The sequence below is a fragment of the Larus michahellis genome, chromosome 7 (assembly GCF_964199755.1).
Source record: "Larus michahellis chromosome 7, bLarMic1.1, whole genome shotgun sequence".
Taxonomy (NCBI): Eukaryota; Metazoa; Chordata; class Aves; order Charadriiformes; family Laridae; genus Larus; species Larus michahellis.
Genome location: NC_133902.1, coordinates 32,423,918 through 32,439,145, shown reverse-complemented (window position 1 = coordinate 32,439,145; position 15,228 = coordinate 32,423,918). Strand labels below are relative to the sequence as shown.

Genomic DNA, 15,228 nt, shown 5'->3' with positions numbered 1-15,228 from the left:
TATGATGATGATGTAAGTAGGCAAACAGCAACAAACATCCTGTAGATCAGATCTTTTCAACATTCTTCTAGACTACAAGGTCTACGTGAGCTCCTCCTGTGTTTGAGCTCCAGTTGTCAGGCCGAGCACGTTGGCCCGGTGGAGAATGACCACATGCTGAAGCTTATCATAAATTCTGCCACATATACGCAGCCTCCCACCATAACTGTACATATTATGATGACTAAAAGAGTGACAGTACTGAAAACATATACTCAACAGAGCACATGTTTAAAATGCCCAGCATAAAATCAGAAACGTTACCATCGTGATGCAATACTTGGCACATTGGCCAATGCGAACTAGCAAGAATCTGTTCTCTCCATGTTCATGCTGCTTTTGTCCTGACAGGGAACATATTTCTCATTTGGTTAATGCTAAGTGTAATTTACTGTTCAAATCAATGCCGTACTGTTATACATTTGCTTGCTTATTTTGCATCACCAGGAACACTTGAGTCAGTTCTACCGATGGAGTTCTACCTGAAAGGAGGTTGTGGCGAGGCAGGGGTTGGTCTCTTTTCCCAGCTAACAGGTGACAGGACAAGAGGAAACAGTCTCAAGTGGTGCCAGGGGAGGTTTAGATTGGCTATTAGGAAAAATTTATTCTCCGAAAGGGCTATCAAGCATTGGAACAGGCTGCCCAGGGAAGTGGTTGAGTCACCATTCATGGAGGTATTTAAGAGATGTGTGAACTTGGTGCTCAGGGACATGGCTTAGTGGTAGACTTGGCAGTGTTATGTTAACGGTTGGACTCAATGATCTTAAAGGTCTTTTCCAATCCAAATGGTTTTATGCTTCTATGATGTGCACAACTTTCCTTTTTTGTGGGAACACTGCCAATGCTCCTTGCGTATTGGCCTTCCTTGACTAGCACAGAGTGTGTCCCCATAGGGATGTATTTCTGTAGGGTGAACCTGCAGTTCTCTAAACACCACCTACACACACCTCTATCTCTACGCTCTTCACAACTTTTTGGGGTTTCAATAAAACAGGCAGATGTAAATACCACGACAGTAGCCAATAACGAAGCCCAGGGAGGGCTTCTGTCAGATACCCAGCAGCTGATTCAAAGGCTTGTGCGAATGCATAATTAGAACAGAAAGAATAATTAATTTACAATACTATAGAGTTTTTTAACATGATCCTGTGGTCTAACTGAGGGTTGTTTTAATCAAATTTTTTTTTTTTTTTTTAACAGGCTCTCTTACTGTACTTACGTACAGCAAATGTGCTGTACACATAGCACATTTGCATAGAACATGAAATCTGGATCTCATTGAAATCAAATCCAACCACACTCAGGCAGCAATGAGTCCATGATTTTGCCCCCCCCTTTTTTTTTTTTTTTTTTTAAAATTCTGATGTCTTTCCCCAAGTGCAGAAAGACATAAGCATCCACTAAGAAAGAATTCAGCCCACAGGGACTAATATTTCCCTTCCCTTCCATATGGTTCCCAAAATACAGTAACAACATTGTACTCTCAAGGCAAATCTCTCTGAATGCAACTTCTCACTGTGTTTGTCTCTCCCCGTCTTGATCAATTTGGCAGCAAGTTCCAGCTTACCCAAGGAAATCAGTAGCTGTGACCTCCACACACTACTAGTAGTCAGTGAAATCAGCCTGGAGGCATTTTAAAACAAAATAAAAATCTTGCTGTAATTCACTTGCTAACACGTCAGATACTATGGCTATTCATGAAAAGTTGTTGAAATAACAGTGAGTACTTGAAGAATAAAAAAGGAAGATACACCTTTGGAGTTTACACTTCTACTTCATTTTCAGTACAAGACAACTAGAAGAGCACCCAGAGCTGGGGACAACCTTTTATGTCTTAAAAGAGGTGAAATATTAATAAATTCTTCTTCCTCGTTTCACTTATAGAGATTAAGGTTCAGCTGATTTTATTTTTTTAAATTCCACATTATTTCTGTTAATAGTTGCAGTGCTGGATCCTGGACTCAGGAGACTAATTTTTTGCCTCCAGCAACATAGCAGTTAGGCTTCCCTCCCTACTTTTTTACGTTCAGTCCTATGGCATAATGCAGAGCCACTACATGTGCTGCCCTCTTGCGTGTTCCCCTTTTAAAGTAAAGCTTGCACAGAAAAATATGTGCCTGTATTCACAATCACACAGAATACTGAAAGGGATGTCTGCAGGAATTTGCAGATTTGTTTTAGGCCAGAAGGAACCACCACATCCGATTTCCTGAAAAATTCATGACACGATTTCATTCAATGGAGCCCTTCCTATTATGAAGTCTGATAATTTGTGGTCAACCAGAGCCTAAATTTTGGGAAGAAACTTCAACAGCTTGATTTAAAAGTTTCCAACTAAGTTAATTTAGATCACGGGAAAGCAATGCTCACCATGTCTATTATAAACCGCTCGATCTAGTCGTGCTTCTCTATTAAAGGTCACCCTGATTTCAGATACCTTCTGAACATGTATGCACTCATACACTGCAATCAGATCAGCTCTTAACCTTCTCTTTGATAAACCACATAAGTTCCGTAAGCGTCTCACTATAAAAGCCTTCATTCATTTGGCCGGTTTTCTCTGACTCCTTTTCACATTTTCCGTATGCCATTGAAACATAGGTACAAAAAAGTTAGAACAATACGCTCAAATACACTTTCTCTTTAGCTACTTAATTACACCTTTTTTATTTTAGAAAGAAATTTAGCAATCCCTAAATCTTTATTGACATTTATCCATCTTGTGTGCTAGCACAAATAATTTCACCATCACATGTCCTTCTCTATCTTAGGATGTGTTCTGACCCAGCCTGGGAGATGGAACTGGTTTAAATAGCACCAAACTGGGAATCTTATGTTAAAGCAGACTGCTTTCGGTTGGGTTTTCACTTAGAAAGTCTGATTTGCAAGACTTTGTTGGACCAAGCTCAGGAGGCCAAGGATGAATCCCAGCCTTCTCAGTAGAATTTTGTTTCTCCTAAACCAGTCCGAAATCATGGTTTAGACCAAAATAAGCACAGGTAAAAACATTCTACGCTGTCCAACTGAAATAAAATCAGGGATTTTCTGATCTTTTGCTCTTCTGTCTTCCTCTGTATTTGCACTTCTCTGGCTTAAATCAAGAAACTCTGATATTAAAAAAAATAATAAATAAAAACAGGTAAATAATTCTAATCTCTCCCTACACCTCTTTTTTCCCTGTATAACGTGATATGATTAAGCATAGAGATCAAAAGAGAACTGAGAAAATAACTTTTAATTCTTTTTTTGCTGTTATTTTTTTACTGCTGGGAATATTTCCTCTGCTCTTCCTTCCCTTCATCCATGGATATATTTATTGCATGTTAAAAATAATTTCTGGTTTAGAAAATTGTAATTAGGAGAGCCCTAGAAAGAGTGTTCTGAAAATTAAATACCACTGCCATTTTAGAAACTGTCGTGTAAAAGATTATTAAAATTTAATCTTTGATTCTTGTAGAAAGACTTAAAGAAAGAAAGAATCGGTGAGACACCACAGCAAAAAAAAAATTCTGAATCTGGTCTCTGTTTCTTATAATGCTTATTCTCAAGTGAGGCTATAAATACATAAAAGGATTGTGTTTGTAATGTGAACACCAACAAGAGATTTAACCCTTATGGTAGAAAAATGCCAAATTTTCTGCTCCATACAGGATTGGAGATTTTTATAGGTGAAATAAAGAAACAGAAAGCTACTGAAAATGTTGTGGCATAAAGAGAATTTCCCCCCCCAAGCAAATGGAGAATGAGGAAAAAAGCAAGTATCTGATAGTATCTGATGTTTAACGCTTTTTTTTTTTTTAATACTAAACTAAACCAGCTTTAAGTAATCAACAGCTTCTTTTTTAATCCACCCAAATTACTTCTCTACCATAGTACAAGACTTTATATCTGCAAGATGAACTTTTAGGATCATGACAGACCAAATCTGAGAAAAAGAACAAAGTCAAGTACAAACCCAATGGCTAAACTAATACTCAAGGACTATGCCAATGTCCCTTCCCTTTGTGGCTCTCCTGGCTCACAAGTCTAATTGTACTTGAGTCACTTCATCTGAGTCTTATATTATTCATTTCTGAAATGGGGATAAAAATATTTGCAACCTCATAAAAAGGCTGAAAGGTCTAAATAACATGTTTACAACTCTTCAAAATCATCTGATGGAAGATGCTATATAACTGCTATTTATTGTTAAGGCTGCTGTTATTCAGAACACTCGGCTGTGTTCAGCTAAACAAAAAAACACTACCAAAACCATCTTGCCTCCAGATCCAGCAAAAAAAATAAAAACGTACTACAGTTTGAGACTCGCTGAAAAGCAAACCAATAACATACTCTGAGAGCAAAGCTATTCTTGTCACGATACCTATTACCATCTGATGGTAAAATAGTATGAACATGTAAAATAACATGAAAAATTACCTTTCGGTAGAATCCTGCCAGCAGACTCAAGCCTAGGAGTTTGTAGTCAGAAAAGCAGCTTAGATAACATGGAGGGTAAACAAGACTCCCAATTTTTGCTTTCATCTCTGAGACAGTCCTTAGATATGACCCTTTTCTTCTTAAGGGTCTGCTCTAAGTTTTGCTGACAGTTTTCTTGCTTCTAGCCTGCTCCAGAACACCAACAACACTAAGATGAATGGTATCCCATTAGGTAGATTTGACTTTCCTCGACAGTTCTGAACTGTGCAAAGAGAGGTTAGGGACAATCTCATGGCCTTGATTAATTCTGTGAACAGGAGAGAACAAAGACGCAAGAAGCCTAGTCTTCTGAAATGAATTAATATCATTACCTTTCACATACTGAAAAAGAAAATCTAAAAAGAGGATAAATTATATGTGCCTATATACATTTGAATATAAATGTATGAAATGGCTGAATATAAATGAGAAGCAAATCAGAATCAAGAATCGCCTAAGTATGCTAGCTGACAGCTGTCATCTACCCTTCAGAGTAGGTAAGGCATAATAGGTGTTCATCATTTAAAAATCAGTAATTATGTTTCTAGTTTTGTTTTGTTTTTTTTTTTATCAGTACCACACACTATACAAACAGCCTTTAAAATTCTTTTGATTAAAAAGCGCTTTATTTAGCTATGAATCTTTAAAAGAAAGTACCATTTCTAATTAAACCTGTCCTGAAACTTAACGTAGTATCAAAGCCTGTTGTTTTGGGGTTTTGTTTTTTTGGGGTTTTGAGATTTTTTTGTTTGGTGATTTCCTTTTTCTTTAAATCTAAGTAAATGAGACACAAAGCAAGGTAGAAACCTGTCTCTTCTAACAAATACATGAGCAAGAAACACAATCCTCTTGCCCTAGTGTTAACCTGGGGAAGAAGCTGAAGTTCGTGGTATTTCTGTTTTGACACCAGACAGATTGGATACAGAGAAGACCAGTTGAAACAAGTTGGTGAGTGCTTCAAACCTGCATATCATTGGTTTTCAGGTATGCTAAACCAAGACAGTTTTCAGACCATGACTTTAAATTGCCACACAGTACTTTTAAATGGTCATAAAATTGACTGTGTCTAGATTAAAAGACCACTGTCACATTCAGAAAGAAGGAGTATAAGAACTAATCCTTAGCTACTTTCTTATCATTTATTAATTTATAGCTATTGAAGTAATTCTTAGTTTCTCAGGAAACAATGTGACGAAGGTCTAGGGGAGGCCAGGAAAGCCAGCCATGTACAGCAGGATGCTGCAAAAGCAGCCACTTCTCTATTCATCAGACACACGGAGAATTTAGATTTCTCTAAAAGCATTCTAGACTTTTGCTTAGGACAAGACTTATAATTAGAAACTAGCAAAACCTTTATAAGCACAGTGGTGCAACACGTGCACTATTTGTCTTAAACTACAATTTTGCGACTGCTTGCATTGAGGGGAGATGTTTTCCTCAGAGTCTATTTGCAAAACATCCTTTAATGTTTTAATACCTAATATATACATGGCTAACAACCCTCTTCCTTTAACCAGCTTCCTTGGGTCATGAACATACTACTAACTTGAGAAGAAAGCAATTCAATGAAGATAAAGGCTTCTTAGCTTTTCCCTACGCTGACCAGTAAAAGAAATAAATACTGTTGTATCATCAGAGAGACTACCTCCAAGCTTTCAGTAAAGAGAAGTGAAACAAAGGAACCTGCAGCCAAGGACCAGATTTTCTGGAGGACGCAGCAAATGGTAGGACTTGTATGCAGAAACTGTATTTCTTCACAGAACTAGGCTGATCACCTAATTTCTTCTACGTACAACAATGGAAGTAGTGCAGCAATTCAAGAACCATTTCTCAAAAGCCACACCATGGATGCCGGGCTCCTGTAAAGCAGTAGGGAAAGCAGAACCGAAACTGCACCTGCTGATTTCGGTTTCCCAGCAGTGCATGTCAGTGCACTTTCCCCTTTGGGACAGGGTTTCCTCTCTGGCTGCTGATCTGGGAACTGAGGCGAGGAAGTTTATCTATCCCATTCCTGTTAGAGAAAATATAAAGTAACAGGAAACTTTAAAAAATAATTACTATTTGAAGAGATTCTTCCTTAAAGCCAGTCTGTATTATTTTAAGATTTTTTTTCCTGTGAATAATACATATGAAAGACTAGAAACAAGGCAGAAAAGTATGTATTTAGGCTCACCTATTTAACAAAGAGTTGCTCTTTGAAGAGATCCCTGAGATGAACTAGGGAACATGCATCTTTATGTTAAAATACCACAAACCGTAAAAGCTGTCAAAGATTGATAACTCCCTGCTTTTTGCAGCATTTTTTTTCCCATATATAACTTTATGTATCTTACCAGGTGTTTGCTTCAAGCTCAATCTGTTTTTAAGGTTTCAGCTGAAATGGCTCAAGTATTTTGTGGGAAAAAATATCCCACCTTAAATAAGCATTTTTCAGGGCCTCCAAAGGCTGAGAAGAATTCTTCCACAAACTGCTCCCACAGTTGAAAGAGGTCTCTGCTGGTTTGCATCAAAGCCATAGAAATTGCAAAGGAGTTTTGCAATGAGGTACGCTGGGAGAAGAGTCAGACGAGAAAGCAAAGACAAGCCACAGAGCAGAGGTCTGTGCTGCCAGAATTTGGGCTTTATTATGTGGTTCCTAAGCCTCTGCTTTCCTCACCTGTAAACACCTGAGAAAACACCTATTATTCTCTTCTATCACCTTTACAGGCTGATTCCTCATGTTGTAGTTTGGGTGATTTTGGCTATGACTTGGAAAACACAAACTATTATATCTATAATAACTAAAAGTGAAATAGGAATGTTTTTAAGCACTTGACACACTAATAGAAATCAAACCTGAAGTGCTTTTTTGTTCCTGCATGACTACAAAAAAAAAAAGATATAAAATGGTCTGTAAGAAAAAAAAAATCTTGCCAATTCTTGATTAAAAAAAACCAACCAGCAAAAAACCGCAAACGCTCAAATACTCAGCTGCCCCACAGAACACCTCTCCTTCTAAGTTAATTGCTTGTATTTCCTTTCTGTGCTGTTAGTTAATGAGGGTAAAGTGTAGCTCTTACAAAACTTCACCTGCTCTCTGGAGCAGAGTATTTCAGAGGGAGAGGAGCAGAGCAGGTCACATCCCCCCAGCACTTCACAGAAGGGAGAAGGGGAAATCAGAGCGCGTGGACAGGCTACTTCAGTCAAAAGGACCACAGATAACAGCTTGGCAACATCCCGTCGGCTGCATCTGTAATTCGCTCCTCCTGTATACAGCCCTGAGCTCCAGAGCGTACTTTGGCAGTGCAGCAGGGCATTAAGTGGCTGAATTCAGACCCCGCTAAGGAAACGGCGAGCTCCCGAGCCGCGGTGCCGTGCCAAACCCAGAAGAGGCGCTTGGCGCAGAGGGGCGAGGGAAGCCGGCGATACAAGTGCCCTGCGCTCTTATCTGCAAACCTCCGCTCTGCCTTGGCTGATTATTGGGCCCTTCAAATGAAAACTAGATGGGCAGCAAATAAAATGAGGGACACAATTCAAAATGCAGAAAAGGAAAGAGCAAATTAGTTCCTCCCAGTAGCTGTCTTGGGGGTAGGCCAGGGATACTTAAGAGTCCAGCAAGGCTAATGCTGGAGGAGAGACAGAGATTTCTGACTAAGTTACTAGTCAGCTCCTCTTTCCCTTCCTGCAGCCCATTCCAGCTGGCTCACCTTCACTGGCAGATTCAAAATACTTCTGGTCCGCTTCGCAACGGGGCTGAGGGAACTCTAATATAAAGAATCAGCATAAACCTGAGGAATAGACACTGAAGAAGTAACTAGGCCACATTAACCCTTATGCCCTCTAAAATAGGAAGTTGCAAACTAGCATTTAGAAACCAATCATGGGCTAGTTAGATGGAAAATATTTCACTAATGTGAAAGCTACAAGAGATGCTATAATCTTTGATTACCCCTGAGGCCATAACAAACTCAGAAGGAAGCATATGAATTGCTGATTATTTTCTATGATGATAGAATCTGAGAAGTTGCTGATACTGCTTTTGTGCAGACTGACAGGTCCCTGGCTGTACCACTGCGACTAAATTTGAATCATGTAGTGCTGCTCTCATTTCAGGACAAGGTAGAACGCGTTGGAGATTTGAGATCTTTTTTCTGGGGAGTATAAGTCCTTTATAGGGAGCTGCAGACAGTGATCATTTAGCTTGCCTTGCAAGACAAATCCTGGCTTTCAAGCACTTTAGCACACGCATCATGATAACCTTCCATGATGTGATCAGAAAGTGTCCTTTTCTCATTCAGTCCACAAGATAGATGACACGAGAAAATGAATCAGGGAGGTGTGGAGAAAGAATGGTACAGCAGGTGAAAGCCAGCGAGTGTAAAATTCAAGACTATATTACATTAAACGCACTGCAGAGGCCAAATTAAGATTACTGGGCAATCTTTGATTTCCATTGACTTTATGCACTTGACTTCGAAGGCTTACAGATCTTTAAACGTAATCAATATGCCAGATGTTACCTGTTAAGGTATCGTAAAGTAATTTTAGCATGTTAACAAAGGGCTCTACTTAATACCTTTTTGTACAGCATCCATTCCAAATTGGAGTTACCAGTTTGGGAAGTTCCTGTAATGCTGTCTCCCATTCTGCTATAAACAAGACTATTTTAAGTAATACCAGCCAAGAATTTGATTCAAGTTATGCATTTCAGACAGAAGGGTATGAGTAACTGAGCGAGGGCTTTTAGAACTTGATGCCAAGAAAAACGTGCTGTCACCTTTGGATCTGCTGCTGCAGCACTTCTGAGAGAGGGTTTGTCCTTCCGTGCAGCAGTTCAGGTTCAGGCTGTGACAGCCCAATCATGCCTGTCCTGTTCTCACAAAACTATTTGCTGGTGCTGTGAAAAGACTAGGAATGAAGAGAGAGCACCTATTCTGCAATACCTCTCTGCTTGAAATCCTTCATTCTGACCTTAGAAGGTCCCTTTCTGGCTGATCTGTTGAAACAAAAAGGCATCCTCACTGAGGAATAAAGCCATATATCCGAGGAGTTAGTGCAATCATTCCCCAATTAATTTTTCTTATATAATAAGCAAGTACTCAGGAAGAAAGGCAAATTTAATTGGGGCGTGAATTGATAAGTACTGTACATACATCCACAGCATTTTTAGAACTATTAATGTTTTTAGGAGAAACAGAAGGGGGGCATTTTAAACTAAATCACACAATTCCATCAAGAAAGTAAGATATAAGTGGGGCAGGCATTTCTTTTAAAAAAATCCGGGTCTGCTCAGTGCTTCATTTGAAAGCACCCCATGTGGAGAGAAGCAAGTGATCAGAACACTTTGACAAACGAAATGGGAACACTGATGTTTCATCTGGATCATCACAGGTGTTTTCAGAATTGAAAACTGTCAAAGTTAACTATATAAGAAAGGGTTTACCCCACATTTAAAATATATTTCCATAAATAAGAAAAGTTCTTTTAAAAACACTCTAGGGGGTGTTCCTTTGAACATGTTTGTAGTTAATATGTTTTACCTTGTTTTTCCTGCCCTGGTAGTTACTGTATCAAGCTCCTAAGCAGTAACTTTTCTTTTTTCCTGCCACTGAAATTAAATTAGAAACCACTTCCTGACAATGTTTAGAAAACAGGCAGTATCTGCCTGCCATTGAAAATGAACAGGTGGATCCAAAGTAGTTTTCTCTTGAGGCCACATTTCTTTTTGCCACCCGCAGTGAACACACGCAGTTTGAACAGTAGCCCCGGCATGTTCCGCAGGCTCCCCTCAGTCCTACTGAAGGCACAGAGATTGAGCGCCGCACACCAGAGGTTTCACCGCCTACAGCCCTTGACAAGTCCTCTTGTGAGTGAACTGCACAGTTTTCCTGATTGATCTGTACGGCAAATGACAGCTTTTTTGGGGAGGAAGAGACAAAAAGCTCTTCCGATATCCTGTTCCTGCACAAGATGAAAAATTAAGGCACTTTGGATGACGCATACATTATGGGCCAACTGGATTTAGCTTCTACTCACTTAAACCTATCTTCTGGAAAAAGGCGTTTTACAAACTTTTACACACTCCCCCCAACACTTTACAGTGAAATATAATAATTTAAAAAAAAGATTATATATACCCAAACACAGAAATCTACATTTTCAACACTTGTGCTAAGTCAGAAAGAAAGGAAGTGCATGACAGCTGGCATTCACTGGGCCTGTCAGTAGATGACCATGAATGATTTAGTTTTCCAACGAGATTTAAAGTCCATTATAAGACTGTTAGGGAAAATCAATACCTGCAAGATTTATGGCAAAATCTGTGAATTAGAAATAGAGTAGTACTCTACCACTGTTCCTCAAAAAAACAGAGCTTAAACATGCAGTGTCTGTGGTGCACAGCAGCAAAAAAATATAATAATATATAATTATTAAGAATTCCAAGGGAAGCAGTAGACACTGAGTCGACAATATTTGCCAATTACCCCAGGCCACTTTTTTTAAATAATACCCATAGAAATTTGGAGAGGAATGACAGGTATGAAGGATAAAAACTCTGGGAATTAGGCAAATGGAATGTAAGCCAGATAAATGTAAACCAGCATACACAGGCAAAAACAATCTAAATACCCAAATTAATCTTTCTCTAGAGGTTACCGCAACTCGGAAGTTCAATAATACCACCAGTAAGCAAATAATGGTTAACTGTACAACTACAGCATTTCTAAAGAAAAGGTTCTCCGAGTATTTATGTACAGTTCTGTGAAAAAGCTTACCTATAAAACCAGTGCAACTGGAAAGCAGACAAATCAGTGACACATAAAATTCTCAAATGTGTTAGAAATAGGATGGAAAATGAATATGAATTGTGTCATGCCTAGAAGTTGAGAATGACACACTGCTTTCTTAAAATTGTATAGAGCTTTTGTCCTGCACTTTAAACATACCTGGATATTTTTTAATCTTTTATCTATTTGTACACATCCACCTGCACGTACCCCCCGAATCTATACATATGCACATGCCCACAGTTCCCTCAAAAATGCAACATTTTCACATATATGTTTTGCAATGAATTAGTAATATTTGGTACTGTTCATAATATGCGTTGGGCTGCTGACATTTGAAAGCAGCTGATATGTTACCCACAACCATCCCGCAGCACTGCGTGCCATAGCACAAGGCCTGTCAGCAAGATGTATGTGCAAGTCATGAAGGAAAAAAAAAAATAAAAAAAATCCTCCTGCTGTTTTAACTTCAAACAGAAGGTGAGTCTGCGAAAGGAAACACTTGGCAGTGGTTCAGCTGATCACTGTCTGGCGGTGGTGACACGGCTTCCCTTTACACACCCCCCGCAATTACAGTGACAAGTGTGATGCTGGATGTACAGTTCAGGCAACGGTCACGTACGAACAGATCATACTCGCTGACTTGGCAGAAATGACCCAGAGCAGTTTCCTTTTTGTTGCCATTAGCCGACTAATTGCCAACTCGTTCCATGCTGAATTACCTCTACACATGGAAACCTGATGGGCAACATGCAAAATACTGGTTTTGCTGTACTCAATGCATTTAACATAATAATTAATTAAACAAATGATAACGTACAACAGCAAAAAAGCATTTTGATAACATTCAGAACCATTTTATGAGCTGTTAAAGAAGTGAGAACTACAGAAGAGAGTATTTTTGCTATTGCTGCTCTGATAAATGTGGAGAACTACAGAAGCATTGAGCATTACTTTAGCAATAATTTTTTTTTTCAAAAACACAAGATGCTTTACCATAAACTAAAGGTAGCAGGTTCACATTTTTAACATTGGCTGGCTATGCAATTTCAGACTTTATTGTTATTATACAGAATTAACAAGATCCTCCAGCTGCTCCACTGGCTGTAAAAGACTTAGCTTGGTCCACATCAGTGGAGGATCTAGGCCTTAGCTGTCATACCTGTTTTTCCATCAGCTTTTGCTTTGGCCTTTTTTACAGCACATGGAAATGCACATGCCCAGGCAAATGTTCAAAATTATTCTACTGCTCATCAAACCTTTATCGTGTTTTTTTTTTTTTCAGTGTACAAATGCCACCCCAACAGATCAAGTTATAGCAGCCTTCCAGTACTTAAAAGGGGCCTACAGGAAAGATCATAGAATCATAGAATTGTTGAGGTTGGAAGGGACCTTTAAGATCATTGAGTCCAACCTTTAGCCTACCCTGACAAGAGCCACTTCTAAACCATGTCCCTAAGTGCCCCATCTACCCTTCTTTTAAACACCTCCAGGGATGGTGAATCCACCACCTCCCTGGGCAGCCTATTCCAATGTTTAATAACCCTTTCAGTGAAAAAATGTCTCCTAATATCTAATCTAAACCTCCCCTGACGTAACTTGAACCCGTTTCCCCTTGTTCTATCACTTGTCACCAGGGAGAAGAGGTCAGCCCCCATCTCTCTACAACCTCCTTTCAGGTAGTTGTAGAGGGTGATGAGGTCTCCCCTCAGCCTCCTCTTCTCCAGGCTAAACAACCCCAGCTCCCTCAGTCGTTCTTCATAAGGTTTGTCCTCCAGGCCCCTCACCAGCTTTGTAGCCCTTCTCTGGACACTCTCCAACACCTCAATGTCCCTCTTGTAGCGAGGGGCCCAAAACTGAACGCAGTACTCGAGGTGGGGCCTCACCAGTGCCGAGTACAGGGGGATGATCACTTCCCTAGTCCGGCTCACCACACTATTCCTGATACAGGCTAGGATGCTGTTGGCCTTCTTGGCCACCTGGGCACACTGCTGGCTCATATTCAGCCGGCAGTCAACCAACACTCCCAAGTCCTTTTCTGTCGAGCTGCTTTCAAGCCACTCTGCCCCAATCCTGTAGCGCTGCATGGGGTTGTTGTGACCCAACTGCAGGACCCGGCATTTGGCCTTGTTGAACCTCATACCATTGGTCTCAGCCCATCGGTCCAGCCTGTCCAGATCCCTCTGCAGAGCCAACCCACCCTCAAGCAGATCAACACGTCCGCCCAGCTTAGTGTCATCTGCGAACTTACTGAGGGTGCATTCGATCCCTTCATCCAGATCATTGATAAAGATATTAAAGAGAACCGGCCCCAGCACCGAACCCTGGGGGACACCACTTGTGACTGGACACCAACTGGATTTAACTCCATTTACCATGGGAGGTAACAGATGGGGAGGGACTCTTTATCAGGGAGTGTCGCAACAAGATGAGGGGTAACAGTTTTAAACTGAAAGAGGGGAGATTTAGACTAGACATTAGGAAGAAATTCTTTACTGTGAGGGTGGTGAGGCACTGGAACAGGTTGCCCAGGGAAGCTGTGGATGCCCCATCCCTGGAGGTGTTCAAGGCCAGGCTGGATGGGGCTTTGAGCAGCCTGGTCTAGTGGGAGGTGTCCCTGCCCATGGCAGGGGGGTTGGAACTAGATGATCTTTAAGGCACCTTCCAATCCAAACCATTCCATGATTCTAAGTTAAAAACGGATTGGCCCCGTTCACTGGGTTGGGTGGGTACCACTCAGTCTTTTGCACAAGGGAACAGCAACCACGACAGCACAGACAAAAAGAGTTCTCTCAAATTGGGTCAGCAGTGCACTGTTTTAAGGCAGTTTCAATACTGGATATTAAAACTGGCTTGGAAAGCATACACCATAACTAAATGTGGAAACACCTTTACTTACTGTGTTAAAATTTGGGAAGAATCCAACAGCAGAGCTGCTGTCCACAGGGAAGGACATAAAGGGTTTGATATCCAGGGAAGGCTGCATCATCAAGGTAGGTGTGCGCACAAGGGTGGGAAGTGTAGTAGTGCCTGCCAAGAGTAAACAAAACCAGGAATTCATAGTATTCTCCTTTCCACATCACACACAGTATAGCTATCTCTTGCTGACACAACCGCCAAGAAAAAAATAACACAGGGAGTAATAAAGTGTCTCTGTAGGAGTTAATATCATTAAAAGAAACCTATTTCCACACACTACAGATGAGGCAGAGCACTTCCCTATGGCCACGGATACTCAGATGCTGAAGAGGAGACATATGGTATATAAATCACACTGGCAGGTAGAATAAATCCTTTCTAACGATGAAAAATTCTCCTGTGCCAAAAAGGCCAGGATGGGTGCCCGTGAAAGTCAGATGCTTTTGCAATTCATGGTTGCCTATTAGATCAGCTAGTGCAGACAACACATGCAAGCTGAAATAGAGAGATTTGTTTCCAAATAGTGAGCTGCATGTTTATTTCTTCCTCTTCTGACAGCACCTGTAACTATCAGGTGCTGCACAAATATTATTTCACCTAACATTTAAAAAAAATGCCTTCTGTTTTACACTGCAAGGCAAATATTAGAAAAAAGCCAACAATTAACTAATCAGCTAGCACATAAACGAACACAGCTCTTTGCATGCAACGCAAACCAGCATTTGGAACCTAGATCTTTCTCTCCAAACAAGAGCTTCCCAGAAATCTACATGCTGAAATACTTTCTGTGTACACTTGAGAATCATTCCCCAGCAAGACCCCGAAGAAATGGGAAGACACAGATGTCCAAATATTCATTTTTAACTAGCTATCTGCCCTATTCACACAACAGTGTGCCTAGTACACAGCTTCCAGCTACGCCTGTGGGAGTATTTTTTTTTCCTGAAATCATACAAAATAGATTTCAAGTAAGATTTCCCCCATTGAAATAAAAAAATGCAAAAAAATAAAATAAAATAAAATCTCAGTTTCTCCTTCCTGGGTT

At 40.2% G+C, this 15,228-nt stretch overlaps 1 protein-coding gene across 5 annotated transcripts in view; it reads right to left on the bottom strand.

Annotated features, from left to right (window-relative positions):
• The window catches only part of ZNF385B (zinc finger protein 385B), a 172,858-nt gene that overhangs the window by 44,352 nt on the left and 113,278 nt on the right, over nt 1-15,228 (bottom strand). For all 5 annotated transcript variants that reach the window (XM_074594782.1, XM_074594783.1, XM_074594784.1 and 2 more), the window contains one exon: nt 14,164-14,294. In XM_074594782.1, coding sequence (XP_074450883.1) covers nt 14,164-14,294 — 131 coding nt within the window. The remainder of the gene's footprint in view (nt 1-14,163; nt 14,295-15,228) is intronic.